This window comes from Protopterus annectens, chromosome 8.part0, assembly GCF_019279795.1.
Source record: "Protopterus annectens isolate FY-2018-M chromosome 8.part0, PAN1.0, whole genome shotgun sequence".
Classification (NCBI taxonomy): Eukaryota; Metazoa; Chordata; order Ceratodontiformes; family Protopteridae; genus Protopterus; species Protopterus annectens.
In genome coordinates, this window is record NC_056741.1 from 1865868135 (window position 1) to 1865884869 (window position 16735).

At 36.2% G+C, this 16735-nt stretch overlaps 1 protein-coding gene across 1 annotated transcript in view; it reads left to right on the forward strand.

Annotated features, from left to right (window-relative positions):
* The window catches only part of LOC122809688 (von Willebrand factor A domain-containing protein 5A-like), a gene marked incomplete in the record, with an annotated part of 1061360 nt that overhangs the window by 16004 nt on the left and 1028621 nt on the right, over positions 1-16735 (forward strand). Inside the window, 1 exon segment of the mRNA XM_044081364.1 lies at positions 11117-11164. Within this exon segment, the coding sequence (XP_043937299.1) occupies positions 11117-11164 (48 nt within the window).

Consider the following 16735-nt stretch of genomic DNA (forward strand, 5'->3'; position numbering starts at 1 on the left):
CAGACACTTCTGTCGAGACAAACTGGAACCACGCTACCAATTAGCAGTCATCTGCTAGTTCCATGTGTCAAGAACAACAGATCAGTGAAAGCCAATCTGTTGAAGAACCACGTATCCAAGAAGTCCTATTATGATAAGACCAGCAAACCACTCAGTCCATTACTAGAAGGGGAGATAGTGTATATGCAGGTGTCAAAAGGTTTTGGTTGGATTGGTGTCATGAAAAGTGTACGTCCAGAGCTGAGATTGTACATTGTAGAATCACAAGGAGTAGAATTTATGTGGAATTGTAAACATTTGGTCCCGGTGTCTGAGCCTGTATTGTAGTATCATACCTGTGAGAGAGATTCTAAATCTCAGAGTGAGTTATCCAGCGTTCCAGTTCCAGAGGACATTCCAGGAAATATCCCTGTCCCTGAGAAGATTCCCGAAACAGATTTTTCACCAGTGACTGTCCCTGTTGCTAAACTCAGTTCTGATAGCTATATTACTAGATCAGGTCGCATTTCCAGACCATGTTGCAGATACATGGCAACTTGGACAAACGTCATGAGCATTGTGTTTATTTCTCAGTGTCTGTATAATCACATGTCTTTTTTCAGATGTCATTTTCTTGAGAGCAATTCATTAAAGAGGAAGGATGTAGATCAATATATGTGTATACCTTAAAGAAGCTTTCTATGGGCTTGCACATGTGTATAAATACTGAGCATATGCGAGCCTGACTGCCATTTGGTAGTAAGCTGTTGAGATGTAAGCATGCATATCTGTATAGTCTGTCAGTCGGTTTGTTTAAATTTTGTACTGCTGCTCTCCATCCTGATGTGTTTCTGTGTAATAAAGTATATAAATGAACTAGCCCACCTGTTTATCTTCAATTGTAAACAAAGGCGAGCAATAGATAGCATATGCAAAAATACCTTAAGGCTGTGAGCATGCATCCTGCAATGCAATAAAATGAGATCAAAAATCATTATAAGCCTGTTCTATTACTTAGCACAATAACTGAGCATGGCTTATTAATCTGATTACCTACTAAAATATGCACATTAATATTCTCAAGCAGATCCTCAGACTTTACCAAAAATGTCTGCTGGAATAGTCAAGAGAGAAGTTTGTTGAAAGTTCAGTTCATTTTATTCACCATCTGCAAAAATGTTATAAACCCTTTAACAATTTAATAATTAAAATTAGTGTTTTTGTCCACACCATGGACTTCATCAGAAATAAAACATTCAATGTGCATTACCCCTTACATACCAATACTTAAAAGGACCGTCAATTAACTATTGACATAATTAAACAATTATTAGTTAAAAACAGATGTGTGCTTCCTTGTTGAAGCAGGTCTTAAAAGATTTTTTTCACTAAGGTTCCAACATACAATGAACATTTACTAGCCTTAGGACAGAACTTCATTAAATATAGAAGGACAACAGAGGTTAACATTGGCTTACAAATAGTTTAGGATAATAAATTATTAGGTAGTTTGCAACTAAAAGTTGTCTCAGATAACATAGCACTGACATGCCATTCAAAGAGGTTTTGTAAGCTAGCATGTAAAGAAATAAGAGTATTAAACTGGTCCATTGCCATTTTAGTGGCTACTGGAATAATATTCCATGGAGATTAGGATGATGAAAACCTAAACTCATTTAAAAATGGCCTAAACGAGCATGTAGCAGATCTGAAGTATCACCAGATGTCGCATGACTGTCAAGTGCAGGGGATCTGTAACTTTACTAGTAACCCTATGATCATGGCTGCCTGACCCTTAACTTTCCTAGTAACCCTATGGTTATGGCCACCTGACCTTTAACATTTCTAGTAACCCCATGATTATGGCCACCAGACCCTTAACTTTCCTAGTAACCCTATGACTATGGGCACCGGACCCTTAATTTTTCTAGTAGCCCTATGATTATGACCACCAGACCCTTAACTTTTCCAGTGACCCTACAATTATGGGCATCAGACCCTTAATTTTCTACTAACTTTATGACTATGGCCACCGGAACCTCATCTTTCCTAGTTACCCTAGGATTATGGGCACCAGACCCTTAATTTTCCTAGTAACCCTATGGTTATGGCCAATGGACCCTTAATTTTTCTAGTAACCCCATGATTATGGCAACCAGACTCAACATATGTATAATACCAGGAGTGGAGTGAAGAAGCTTGACTGCAGCAGTGACGGTGACCCTGTTATTTATTACAATCTTTACTGTTTTGGACTGAATATTCATGCACCTCTAAAAGTTAAGTATGCTATTCATAAGGATCATGGCTGCAGGAGTTTGTAATATGAATAAGAAAGTATCAAGTTTCTTACAGTCGGCACAATAAATGGATATATAGTATAGAAATGTCCTACAAGACAGCTGAAGCAAATCTTGATCTGCCATTGGGAAGGGTATTCGGGCGGTTATCTTTAGAAAAATGTGTGAATGCATAATTAATTATGAGCCTCATGAATACTTTGGGCAGATGTATTTTTAAAGAAGGCTACGCAGGCAGCTGATGTTATAGGGACTAAGTCTTTTAGTTTGCCAGCCACTTGAAATGGGTTTGTTTACTGTCTGACTTGTTTTACTGCTCATAGTTTACTAACTGTCAGACCTGTTTTACTGCTCGTAAATGACTTCATCACAAGTAGCTGTATCCCACAAACACATTGCCCGACTTATCTGTACTTCTCTGTAATATGACAACTTTTTTCACTCTTGTTTTGTTTTTCTGAATAGGAAAAAAGACAGATGGAAGAGAAATTTCAGTAACCACTTTAGAATGAGAGAGATAGAGAGATACATTTGTCCTTAAAGGCAGCCAGACTTTGCAGAAAACGTTATCATACTGAAGTTCGCTGTTCAGAAATCCTTTTGACTGAGGTGTCTGGAATTAAGAAAATATTAAGAGTATCTGGAACTAAGCAAAATTTCAAAAGAATAAAACCTGAAGTTAAACATTTAAAGCATTTTTGCAGGCAGGGTTTACTTTCCTGAACCCCCAATATGGGGGAGGGGGGATGTACTTCATGCTTTATTTATATATACTAATTCTGAGATCACTGTACTTCAGAGTAGGTGGAATGCTCTGAGATACCAACAGTGTTGGACATTGTGTATATTCACCCATATTTGTTCTTTCAGTTGTGGTATTCTGAGGAAAACAGTAAGAGTCCTTCATCTTCCAAAAGGCACCCACATCAGAGGCTGATGTGTTGTTCATTCTGGAATGGGGCCCACTGATCTTGCACTTTAAGGCCTCAAAGAACAGCCTGCTTCCAAACATAATCATAATTATATCACTCTCTGATGATCTCTGTTCTGGAATTGGAGGTGGAAAAGGTATCCCCTAGCTAACAGTAATCTATCTGTGCTACCAAAGTAACTCCTTCCAAAACGGTATATGTGACAAAAACATAGTCCAAAGGCTGGGTACTCTGATTCCAGAGATTCCTGGATACCATTTTACCTTCCACATGTATAATCTGACATTGCAAGTCATGAGATCAAAAGAAGACGAGCAGCACAGAGTCGAGAAATATCGCTGTATTCATTTTTTTTTTTTTGAGATCTGAGATGTGTGGTCAAAAAAACATCGTGCTCTATCCTATGTGGATCTCTTGCATGGTTTAGTATCCAGAATAGCATTTAGAAATCTCTAGGTGTGAAAAAATTATTTTTTATTTTTAATCAATGAAGAAGGTACTCAGGTTGAAAAAATTGATTATCTACAAGGTGTCATAGATGACTTTGTGTCCAGAACAGCCCTTAAAAATCTTTTGATCTGAGAGGAAAGGATGTCTACTTTCTGAAAAATACCATGGTTCATAAAACACTGCAGAGTTTGTGAAACTGCAAGTTACAAGCTATGGAAATCGGTTGCTTTACTCATTTTGTTATGAAGATAAACAAACATATTCATGGATTGCCACTTGTTTCAAATAAGTAAATACTAGAACCAATTATTTGTTAAATATTCTGGATGCAGGTAAAAGGGCAAATGTTAAGGAGTTGAATAAATAGCCCAAGTCTGCCACCCAGAACCTGAAAAGCTTTCTGTATGCCAAGTGGGTTGAGATATGTACATTAACATTCTGTATGTCTGAATTTACCATGAAAACATCCTGCATCAAGAGAAGTCTGTAGCATCAACAATTTTATATACTTATTCAATTTTGTAGGATCTTAAACTGATCACCATTAATCTTCATTTTTTGGAGCAAAGAGAAATCTTAAAAAGAAACCATTTTCTCGTCCATCCACAGGTCCTGATTATATGGCACGATTTCCATTTAGCTGTCGAGTGTTAAAAATTGGATGATTCTTCCAATGAATGTATGGAATTTAGGAGACATGCTGGTAGAGTCAGCTGTCTAGAGTTGTGTTTGTACCATTTGTGTTGCTGGTCTTTTCCTTGTTGCTTTCAATGCTGCTTTTTAGATTTTTGGCACTGTTGCTATTATTTATTCTAATTTTGTTGATATTGGGTAGTATTCATACTGCCATGGTTCTCACCTATGTAGTGGATATCAACAAAGAATACCACTATGCCTATGGGCAAATACACTAATTGCAGGTTATTTATGATAAGTAAATGCAAAGGCATTTTAAGAATCATGTCCATCATAAAACAGCTGAAGTTAATCCTCAGTTACGTGTGAAGGACTACATAAATACTTTAGGCTTTGAATAACTTTATAGATACTCTGATATTGAGGATGAACTCAGTTATGCACAGTCATGCTTGAAAGACTAAAGTGGCAGACAATACCGCTTTTATTATTAATATTTTAAAAATAAAGGGATTTAATGTGTTTTATGTAGGTCTATCCTTATGTGGAGACCCTGATGATTACTTTAAAGAACCGACAGGGGAAGACAGAAAAGACTGAAAAAGGGAAGAAATAACAAAGACAGGAGCACAGAAGGAAAACATCAAGAGGGTTGTGCTGAAAGAGGTAGGAGAGGATGGGTACCATGTTTTTGGCAGGAGATAGATTCCTGTCCCAGAGACTTCCTATACTCTGGAACAAGCTACCCATCTATGTCAAGCAAAGTTCTTCATTAGCACTCTTCAAGAAAAATCTTGATGAGTGGATGGGAAATAGGAAATACACCCCAGGGATCACTTTTGTGCCTCTGCTGGACAGTGGCACAGGAAAATAACTTTATTGGGTGGCGTAAGCTATGGTACCTTGCTAGCTAGGCTTACATAGGCCCTTTGGCCAATAGCCTAGTACCTATCTATGAACCTATGAACCTATGATAGACCCCATATTTTTTAACATTTTTTTTTGTATAACAAGGTGAGTAACAGGATATAAGAAAGAGGATAAAGAAAGGGGGGTGAAGAAGACTCCAACCCATCTCGAACCTCCAGTGCTCAGGACTTTAAATGTTTCTACTGCCTGATGTTGTTGCACTAGAGGACCCCAATGTTGAGGGGGCATGGACCTGTGGTGGTATGGTGGATAGCAACAGCATAGGTAGTGTGCCTTCTACCCACTGAAGAGAATCTTGGACTGGTTGAAGGCATCCACTAATGGTTCCACCATGTCCTCAACCAAGTCCTGCTCCCCATGTTCATTAAGGCTTGCCAGGCTGTCACATGCCAGGATGTCTACAGGACAGGACTGGTGTCACTGCTCCAACCCTGTGAGTATGACCCTGGACTGGCAGAAGGTGGACATTCCCTAACCAGGCTTTTCATAAGGATTCTGGATTTATTGAAAAATGAATAAAAATGGGAGAGAAATAAAATAAAAATGATAAAAGTAATGTATATTTAAACTAAGAAAATGAGAGAATAATGAGAGTAAGACAAAGAAAAACTGCTGACAATAAATTCACTCATAATGTTAAATGTCATAAAATTTGTAGTGTTCTTGCAAATCATTGAAGATTGACGTCAGTAAATAATGACAGACATCTGAGTCTTAGACTTCGTATCCTTCAGAAAATGCATCCTAATGCAGCACTGTTATTCTACAACTTTCTAGATTTATAAAAACAATAATTAAAATCTGTCTATATTTTTGGGCCTTTGTCCGCCAATTATTTTTGGCTTTGTCCAGATTTCTTGTGATAAGACATTTAGAGGTGTGATAAAGTCATTTAAAATATGTAATAGTCAAAACTGAGGAAACACTGCATAATATAAAAAGCATGCGTGTGCATGTACAAATATATGAAAACATTCATATATACACATGTAAACAAAAGGCTTACACACAGAAATTATACATTTGCATTTACACTCAGATAAACACACACACTTGCTTTGACAACCACCTTACTCATAATGGTATGACAACATCTTCTGCAGAAATATAGTGCTGAAACATATTCTCTAAATACTGACACAAGAATTGTTTATAGAGGGAATGGTGAAAGTGATTACATGCTGGAACAACTTAGTGATGACTCTGTGACAATCAGTTTTGCTCACAGATTAAGACTGACTGAGAGTGGTACAACGAATGGGGTTGGTTTGAGGCCTAAATGAAAGAACAGTATTTTAAAATTGTAGTGTGAGTTTCTTAGCCAAAATACTCTTAGTCTTTCAGTTTATATATTGGGAGGTGCTGATGTTGAATGTAATGTATCATATTACTGCAAAATCTTTGGGAATTAATTATATTAGCATGTCATTATGGTAAGAACTATGCTTCAGCTTGTTTAAAGGATTAGTTATAATATGGATTCAGACAATATTTTGTTCTTTTCAGGAAGCTTGATTTTTATCCATCTTGGATCTGTAGTAATCCTGATCTTCAGAGCCCACATCAATGATAAATGGCTTTTGCACATTTTAATTCAAGTTTTATTTCAAAGGGAAACTGACAGAGGTGGAAAGGATATAGTTGTTTACATTCACTGTTTTTAATAGGAAGTCATATGTGTTCAAAGGAAAAGAGGTAACCTGACAGGTGACAAATAGTTAATCATATCAATAACAGATTTAGTTATATTTTGTTGTAAACCTGCTCTAGTGACTTACAAAAAAAGACACCCCTGAGTATATAATGATATTATCTAACAAATACATAGAAATGCAGTTGAACTAAAAAATTCTTTGTGATTTGCTGATGATTGTACACTTACCTTTGCAACACAAAGTGGGACGCATAACCTGCCAAACAGTAGTTTCCACCACGAAAGCATATTTTCAGCTTCTTCACATAAAAAACATACTTTTAAAGTACATGGTTTCCATGCAGTGTTATCACTGAACTTGAGTTGCGTATTTTTGCTCAGTGATGTCAGCTCATTTGTATCCATAGACTTAATGGCCACACTTCTGCACATGCGCTAAGGTGCTCCAGTGAAGTCTATGGATGTACTGCACATTACCTGAAACTAACATCACACTAGAAAAAGCTAAAATGTTTTGGACATGGTTTACTAAATAACTTGCAAAGCTTTTTATTTAAAAAAAAAAAAGGACCCGAAGACATAAGGAAGGAAAATACATCATGTCACTTGACTCATCAAATTACATAATGTATATATATATATATATATATATATATATATATATATATATATATATATATATATATAAAATGTATATAGTCTACTTTGGTTTATCGAATTTACACTTACCTGAATGTGTATTTGCTGAGATGACTTCACCAAACACTTTAAAAGGCTAAACTATGAATCACTTTAATTTTCCACCAGGAAATGAACCACTTGGCCACCAGGGCAAAATAATACATTGGACACAGATTAAACCCTCCCAAGTGGGGGGCTTTGCCCCCACACCCCCTCATGTGGGGGGTCTGTGCCCACCACACCCCCTTTACCAAATATACCAACTCCGAGATCGCACTTCACTGGGGAAAAGGGCAAAGTTCACCCTGGTGGCCAAGTGGTTAGTTTCCCAGTGAAAAATTCCGGTGATTAAGGTTTCATTTTTTAAAGTATTCGGTGAAGTCATCTTGGCAAACACAGATTCATGGGTTCCCTTCAGAATTTTGAATTCCCAAAACCTCGAGTTTCATATAGTTGAGATCATATGATCAAAGTTTTACAAATTCAAAATTCTGAACAGACATCTTTATACAGCATGGAATGAGAAAGTCTCTCGTTTCCTGTCTGTAGTGCGATCTCGGAGTTGGTATATTTAAAATAGCGGGGTGTGGGGGGGTGCAGGGGGGACTTGCCCCCCTGCAAAAACATTGAGGAATATGGTTTTGTGTTCCTTTTGGATTTATTTCAGAGTTTTGAAGCTCTAAAACTTCAGTCATATGGTCTCGATCATATGAAATTCGAAGACTAATGCTGTGAAATAGCCATTCAAATCAAAAAGGAAAATAAAACTAAAATATATTTTTGTGTGATTAAACCAGGGCTTTGGATAGAGAATTTGCATGTCAAAGGTGGGGGGGGGGGGGGGGAACTGACATTCTCACTTATTAAAGGAGATGGAAGATGGAAAAGTAAAGATATCTTTTTTTTTTTATCCTCAAGGTACTAGTGATAGTAGAGAGGTTATTAAAATGATAATTACAGTAGATAATGGACATATAAAATAGGTGATCTGAATTCGATGAAGCAAGAACTTTTGTTCATACATACTAATACAAGAGAATTTTGCCAATTGTGGGAGGGGCAGTGAGTGACATGTACAAAGAAGACATGATGAGAACATGATGAGAACACCAGTATGGTCTATATGATTGAAAAGCCCACCTATTAGAGATGTCCACTCGATATTTGTAGATGGCCACTTAATACTTATAGACATTTATCAGTGAACAAAATCTTAAGGTTGAGCCACAGGGTTGCTTATATTATCATATTAGCCACATCTGTGAATTTGTTCAAAATTCTAGCCTTAACTATATCTAGATATTCAGATTAATGAGTTGTAGATTCTCATCAGTTGCTACATTATAGTAATAAGTTGTAGCCTATAGCTTAATGCTATTTTGGCTTTGAAGTCAGAAATAAGGTAACCTTAATTAGATTAGAAATTACATTACTAATGCATATAAGGGAGGCATGACCAGCTTTTTTAAATCTGTACATCTCCAAGGTACTCTGTAAAGTTAATTCATATTTAATGAGTAAATGCACTGGTGCAAGCTGAATTTCCTTTTACATTCTTTTTGAGTTTATGGACTGCTTTGGCAGTTATTAGTTTTATACAAAAAAATATAAAATGTTTACGTCCCAGTCATTGTCACAAAAATGAGACATTTCTATATTTATTCTATGTTAAATGTTTGTTTTTCACTACATTTATATGTGTTTATCCTGGGAACATTTACAAACACGTTCCCTGTTATGTACATTAGTTTTGTTCTCGTTACTCAGTTTCACAAACCAGACAATTCATTAGATAGCCTATAAAACAACTTTAATCCAAAATTAAATTTTGCTCCTCGCTTTGTATTTGAATCATTTATTGGTAAAATTAGTGGTATTTATTTTATCCTGCATTTATTTATGAAACTATTATTTATGAAATCTCTGTTTCAGCCAGTTGCTGGACTGATTGTTGTAGACACTTTAATGATTATATACTAATTTCAAGTGCTACTTTTATACTTGCTAATAGTGCAATCATTGCTTCAGGATTATTGTATTTTGATGTTATACAGTCCATCCATCCATCCATCCATCTACATCCCCTTTTCACATTTTTTCATATGGGGTCAGGGTGTCATTTCAACAGTGACAATCATCTAGAGCCAAGGTTCACACCACCGGGTGGCTAGCTCTGCCACTGTAGTTCTTCCACACCACACACACTCGCACACACAGTTATGGTCAATTTAGAGTGTCCAATCAGCCAAGTGCATGCATGTTTTTAGAATGTGGGAGTAAACAGGAGCACCTGGAGGAAACACACATGAACACAGGGAGGACATGCAGACTCTATGCAGAAGACACCCCAGCCAAAAATGAAACCAAGAACCTCTTGCGGTGATGCGGTGGGACTATCCGCTGTGCCACATGGTTGCTAAACTTTAATTTTAGCCTGGCTAATTTGTAAACTTGGTATGATATATAAATGTTACTTAGTCAGTTTCATTTACACTTGGTTGCTATTGTATTTTTATATACTTATACTACTTTGTCTTTTCGGCTTTTCCCAGTTAGGGGTTGCCAGCGTAACTCTGGTCCGCTAATGATTGGCATTCGATTTTTTTTTATGGTGTCTAGTTGCCAGCCCAATGCCCAACCTTCAGCAAAGGCACGCCCATTCACACATGTCTTTCGGAGGTCACTCAACCGCAGGGAGGACATGCAGACTCTACACAGAACACACTCCTGCTGAGAATCAAACAGGAGAACCTCTTGCTGTAAGGCAACAACGCTACCTCTGTACCACCACGAATTTACTACTACTACTACTACTTATTATGATTATTATTATTATTATTATTATTATTATTATTATGTGAAACACTGTGCTCTAATGTGTCCTATACTCCATCAATAAATCAACTAAAATTGGCATTGTACAGTCACTAAAGTACATCTTGCCACATTATCAAATCCAATGACATTATTTAATAACATTTCTTCAAAAACAGCTTGAATATGAGATTTTTGTTAATTAACCATAAAGCACTTTTGATTTTGTGCAGACTTTTAGCATTTCATGATTTTAAAGAATGTGTTTCTTTTGACATAACTAGGTTCACTTACAAATATAATTCAGTGCCTTCTTTCAAGATAGGTTTGTTTTGATTTGTAAAGTGGGGCTGTGGTCATTTTTTATCTAAATGCTGTAACATAATGTGTGATGTTTTTAAGTCTAGATATAGAAACAGATGTTGTCAGTTTGCCCATTAAGTACAAAATATATATAATTAAAGTACTTAAATGAAATTCTGCTTTATGATTTGCCCATTTGCCAATGAAACGAGAATAAAATTACAAAATAAATTGCATAAAATTATTACTGAAGGATACAAACAAAACAATCATCCAGAAAATACTTGAGTGGACTTTCTTTAAACTGTCACATGTGGTTTAATTCAGAAAAGATGAAAATTATATTGTTCTAACAAAGCATTTTAGTATTAGGCCTCTAGTTGGCTGAAGGCTCGGCAGGGACAAGATTTATTTTATGCTTTTGGTTTGTTTTACAGATATGGATACTATACCATATGGATTACTGACATTGCAGAAACAACCAGGTAACAAAATGCATTCTTGCTTTCATGTATTACCATTGAACACATCATAATAGTTTGCTGCATTTATTGAACACATCATAATAGTTTGCTGCATTTATGGAACATGAAGTCAATGAAGGGTTTAAGAATCTTATGGTTTGCTACAAAAATGCAAATAACTCTTAGCTGCATACTCTTCAGTTGAGTAAAATTAGCTTGTTTTGTAAGTGTTGAAATGAGAACACACATGCAAAACCTGCAGTTTCCAAAAAAAGTGCATGGATGCATGGTGGCATGGCGATACATGTGTATTCTTACTGATTATGAGTTGTTGAGATGTTGAAGGTAGTGAGTATGAACTGAAATTTTGCTAGATGGAAAACTTTGTCAGGGGATAAGTAAAGACAGTGTAAATGGCAGTAAAGCAAAGGGAAAGAAGGCAGTAGGAAATTGACATGGCTCTGTAGAGGTATACGGGATAAGGCAGGTAAGTAAGGTATGCACTGCCAGGTATCATTTTAAAGTTCTCTCCACATAGAGTTTGCAATGTTCCGTATTTCATTGATACCACTAGATGTGTTTTATTCCTTGAACCTTTGATGGCATGGCCACTAGATCTAAACTTTAATTCACAAGTTCTGGCACTGATTTTATAAAGACACATTTTGGTAAGGGTCCTGTGTCCACTTAGTTTCTTGGCCCTTCTGTTTGGTTTTCTGCCATTGGATTCTCATATGCTTGCTTCCCTTCTCCAGCCTCCTGATGTTGAATGAATCAGATAGAGTTGATGAAAATTTACCTTCCATCTCATTTTTCTAACAATCAGTCTGTGTATTGGGGAGGGGGATTATATTCTGCTGAATGTACCTGCACTCAGTATTGACAGACTGGTTAACATTTGTATGTAATGGCCATCCAAAACAGATTAAAAGAAAGCAAATCCTTTCCAGCTGAATCAATTATATTACCCCTCCCATAATTTCTTTTTCTTTTTTTGTGTGTAGGGGATAGAGCTCCTTTAAACTCCACTGTGCATGTCTCTACTCCTTATACTCCTTAATTCTAAAGCAGTGTCTGAGTCTGTCACATGTCAGAAGAAAGAGGTTGTTTTATATCTTATGCTAGGGGGATTTCTAATCAAAATCACTATTTCCCTGTAAAAAGTAGTTGTAAAAGGTGTAGCTTGGATAAATTTATCATTGATAAATATGTCATCATCTAGTTTTTAACTTCAGAATAGATCAGGCTAACCCCTGTACTGCCGTGACTTCAAATTCTATATCTGTATGTATTGAAACTCCTGTTTCTCCTACTGTACTAGTATTTGAACTACTGATAGTGATTTATACAGACATTTCTGTCATTTCCTCCTCAGCGTGGATGTTAAATACTTTTAAAACATGATACAGAACAAAACACTCTTGCAATTTGCACACTCACTTGGCTTTTAGACAGTTTATTGTTTTTATACAAGGAATGATCACAGTGAGATAAATAACAGAGAATGGAGTTAGAACGCACTCTCTGATACTTGACTATAAATAAGGGTAACAGCCCCCAGATGTGCATTTGTCTGTCATGAGATAAATTACTTTTGTCCGTCATGAGATAAATTAGTTCATATAGCGTGTTTCCACCATCTTGTTGATCTTTTGGATATTTCCGCCTTAGCCATTAGCAATGTTTTGAAGAGGGCTGTTGGCCGACTTTTATATTGTGCAACCAGGTCTAAAGCAGTTTATTGAAAACCAGTTGCTAGAAAATAAGTTAAATAAAAGCAAGGCACCAGCTACATTTTTTGAGATTGGCTGTGTATCCTTGAAAATAAAAGAAAACTCCAAGGCCACTGACTTCAGGAAAAGGGACAAATCAAGGCCACAGACTTCGGGAAAAGGGACAAACTCAGAATGCTGTAGTCTTGTTCGGCAAATGCATATTTTGGCCCAATGATGTTAGTTTGGTTTCATTCCATCCTGGAGCTAAAGGATATTGTTACAGCTTTATTCCTTTTCTTTGATAAGCTAGTCCCAGTTCAGGAGTACTTCCCATTCAGCAAACATACATTTTTTTTTTTTAATTTTTATTTATTTATTTATTTAATTGTACATTTTATTTCGTAATCCCCATGCCTACACAATATCAAATACTCTGCTGACATCAGTTACTCACATTATTGCCATCCAATCACGCATCAGGGGAGGGGTTTTGCCTTTAAATCCAAGGGAGTTCCCCTTACACATGCCCAGTAGTGCTGAAGTGGTGAAATGCAGTGGAAAAGGTGTGGGGGGGATTACTTGTTTATTGCACACTTACAAGCACATGCCACTTATTAGGTCTACCATAGCTTTCAACCAATCAAGGACAAATGTCAACAAATTCAGGGACAAATCCAGAGAACATCAGGGACAATCGGGGACACTTTCAAAAGATTAGTAGTATTAACTTGAGACATTGGTGGAATAAGAGAAGGTGAATTAATTTACATCTTTTGAAGTTAAAGGAGTCTAAAACCCTTAATCATTATCACTATTTACGAAGTATAATTTACCATCTTTCCTCCAAAAGTCATCCGTTTTAGGCAGGATTAAGAGGGATAGAGCTAAAACTTGAGTCAAAATCGGGGACGTCCCTGAAAATCAAGGATAGTTGAGAGGTATGAGGTTTGCTGTCTCCACCAAGGATCCTTGATAAAATGCGTACCTCAAAGAAGCAAACATCCCTCACCCCCCCACCAGGAAAGATACATAGGTGAGCCTTGTCATTCTTCTCCTTTTCTGTTTGGCCCCGTCACTGCCTGTGTCAATAATCAAAGCCAGGCTTTCTTGGTCATAGTTTGGATTAAATCCTTCTAGTACACAGAACCAGCATTGGACAATAAAATGTCTTAGCAGTAGTATACTATCTTGTCTAACATGTAATCCCATAAACAGCCCTTAAGACTATAAACGTTTTTATTATTTTGAAACTTTCTGGCAGTATGTGGATTGTTTTTAAATAACCTGCCTCTTACTGTTTTTCTAAACATTTGCTTCCTGTCTGAGCCATACGTCTTCTCAGTGTTTTATAAGTATGATAAAAAATCCTAAACTTTCCAATTTATCTCTTTATGACAATAGTCTCATACATGTTACTTTCCTTGTCATATTTTTTTCTCATTCTCTTTTTGTATGCTATGTTATAATCAAATTTCAATGGGCCACAGGAAATGTTAACTTACTTGTAAGTAATAATAAACTGTATATGGTTATACTTATCTTTTGAAGTGTGATCGATTTGAATAAACCACCATAAATCTATTTGGATTTTCCAGTTAATTAGATCCATGTGATTTTTTTCTTTCTTTTTTTAATTTAGCTTACTGTTATTCCTATATGTCTAGCCTGTCGCAGACTCAACTTATTAGTAAAATAAAAACTGTAATAGTTGTTCATATATATTTAATTAATTACTTGCTGGGCATCATAGGTAATATATACAGCTCTATTTGAATGAGTTGTGCTACTTCCCTCTTGGCAGAATTATATTGTTGCAATGGGTCTTTCACTACAATCCGCAAAGGTCAAGAGAGCACACATACTACATATATTCACTCTCATTAAGGAATGCACATAATGCACAAAAATGACATAAAGTGGAAATGTGATAATAACATTGCTTCTGTAGCTGTATTTGCAAATGGAACCATAATAAAGGCATTATTTCTGCAGCTGTTGTTTGATTATGCAAAGCGTGTCTTGTTTTTATAACTGAAGATGCTTACATGCAAGTTTGCATAATATTTCACTGTTTCCTACAGTTAAAATGCTAGGACTGAAAACTTGTAATATATATTCATGTAGCAAAGTCTGTGTGTGTGTGTGTGTGTGTGTGTGTGTGCTCTATTATTCAAACTCAGAACCAGTGTTCATTGTCCCACGTTTGCTAGAACATGCCAGACAAAGTAATAAAAAGGACTCCATGATCACAGTCCCTTTCTGACTTTTTTCAGCCTACTGTACATTGTTATGAATTTGGAATAACCATGGTATATAGCCTGGTTATTTCCAAATTAACAATATGAAGTCCACAGTGGACTGCCAGAACTACGGCCAGAAATAGAATGAAAACCACTGAATCCCTGCTATTCAGCAATTAGTTAGTATTGCAAAACACAAACACCACAGAGGAATTAGGGTATTTTACTTACGTTGACTGTTAATTCCCCTTTGCCCCTTTCCTGTAGTCATCCAACTTCCTGATGCACAGGCTGTTAGTGTAAGCAGTATACTCAAAGGCCCTGCATTTAGGTGAAAATACAGTCCCAACTGGAATGAGGTTAAGAAAGGCAGCAACTTCATTTTGTCATTTTATATGAAATGTTCATGGAATTATCCTTACTTCAACACCAGTTCTCACTGTATGCAGCTCATGTCATCCAGTTGCTTCTTGTATCATAATAAATAGTTTCAAAATGCCCTTTACAGGTCACTCAGTCAGAGCCTCTCTGGCCCTATACCCCAACATCTTGTATGTTCTGACACCCCTGACAAAAACACCTTGCATTCTGTAACAAAGACATTTAATACTGTACTTAACAGTAAGACTTCACAACTTTAGAGCTTTTGTCCTTAAATGTGCCCAGGATGTTATCAAAATAAGTACACTCTTAACCCTGCCGTCAATTTTAAAACATTCAAGTTAAACATGTGACTTGCTAGAACCAATAAAAATACAAAACACATCAGTAAAAATATACAAGTATATGTAAATACAATTAAAAGACCGAAAAAGCAAACTATTAGAATCAAAAGTAATTACAAATATTCATTCAGTCCAGGATTTTTGTAAGAATTTAACTTAATTTGCCAAACAACTTTGGCAAACACCAGTTTGTCCTTCCTAGGACCAGATCTCTCACTAGTATTAATTTTTACTGTAATAAAAAAGCCATCTTTCTTAAAATGAGGACAACTGAATGTTTTTATAGAGCACAAAAATAACTTTGTTTTTTATGTCGTTGCAGTGTTCATAACTTCTACTTTTAAGTGCCCTTTCAGTTTAGTCTATGTAAAATGCATCCCATGACATGCATAGTGTCAAAATAAAGAGAATGTCATGTTTAAATAATAAACCCATCTGTCGTTTTATATATATATATATATATATATATATATATAAGATCTTATTTCTCCAAGTTTTTAAGCTATCTGTTACTCAGTCATGCAAGGAGACCATTCTTACTAAAAGTTTCCATGTTCTTCTGTTACCACCATCAAATCTTTTCACATTAATGTCTTTAGCACCATTACTCAACCTTAATTACATTTTCATCTCCAGCCTTTGTGTATGTTCTGTTTCCTGAGTGAAATCACCTTTTCCTTGTTACAGTGAGGGCTATCTAGCTGGGACTGCTTTTTGTTTCAAAATAGCTTTCATGTGTTGCTAGCTTTAAACTTACAGAACTCATATGGCTGTCTTTCCAAGCAATGTGATGGTCTTTGATTTAGGCATGAGGGTACTCAATATGCCTGTCACCTTGGTCTGAAGCATACCTTTCAACCTGGAAACATGAAAAATCTGGACAAAGGCCCATGAAAAGTAAGTACTATTAGC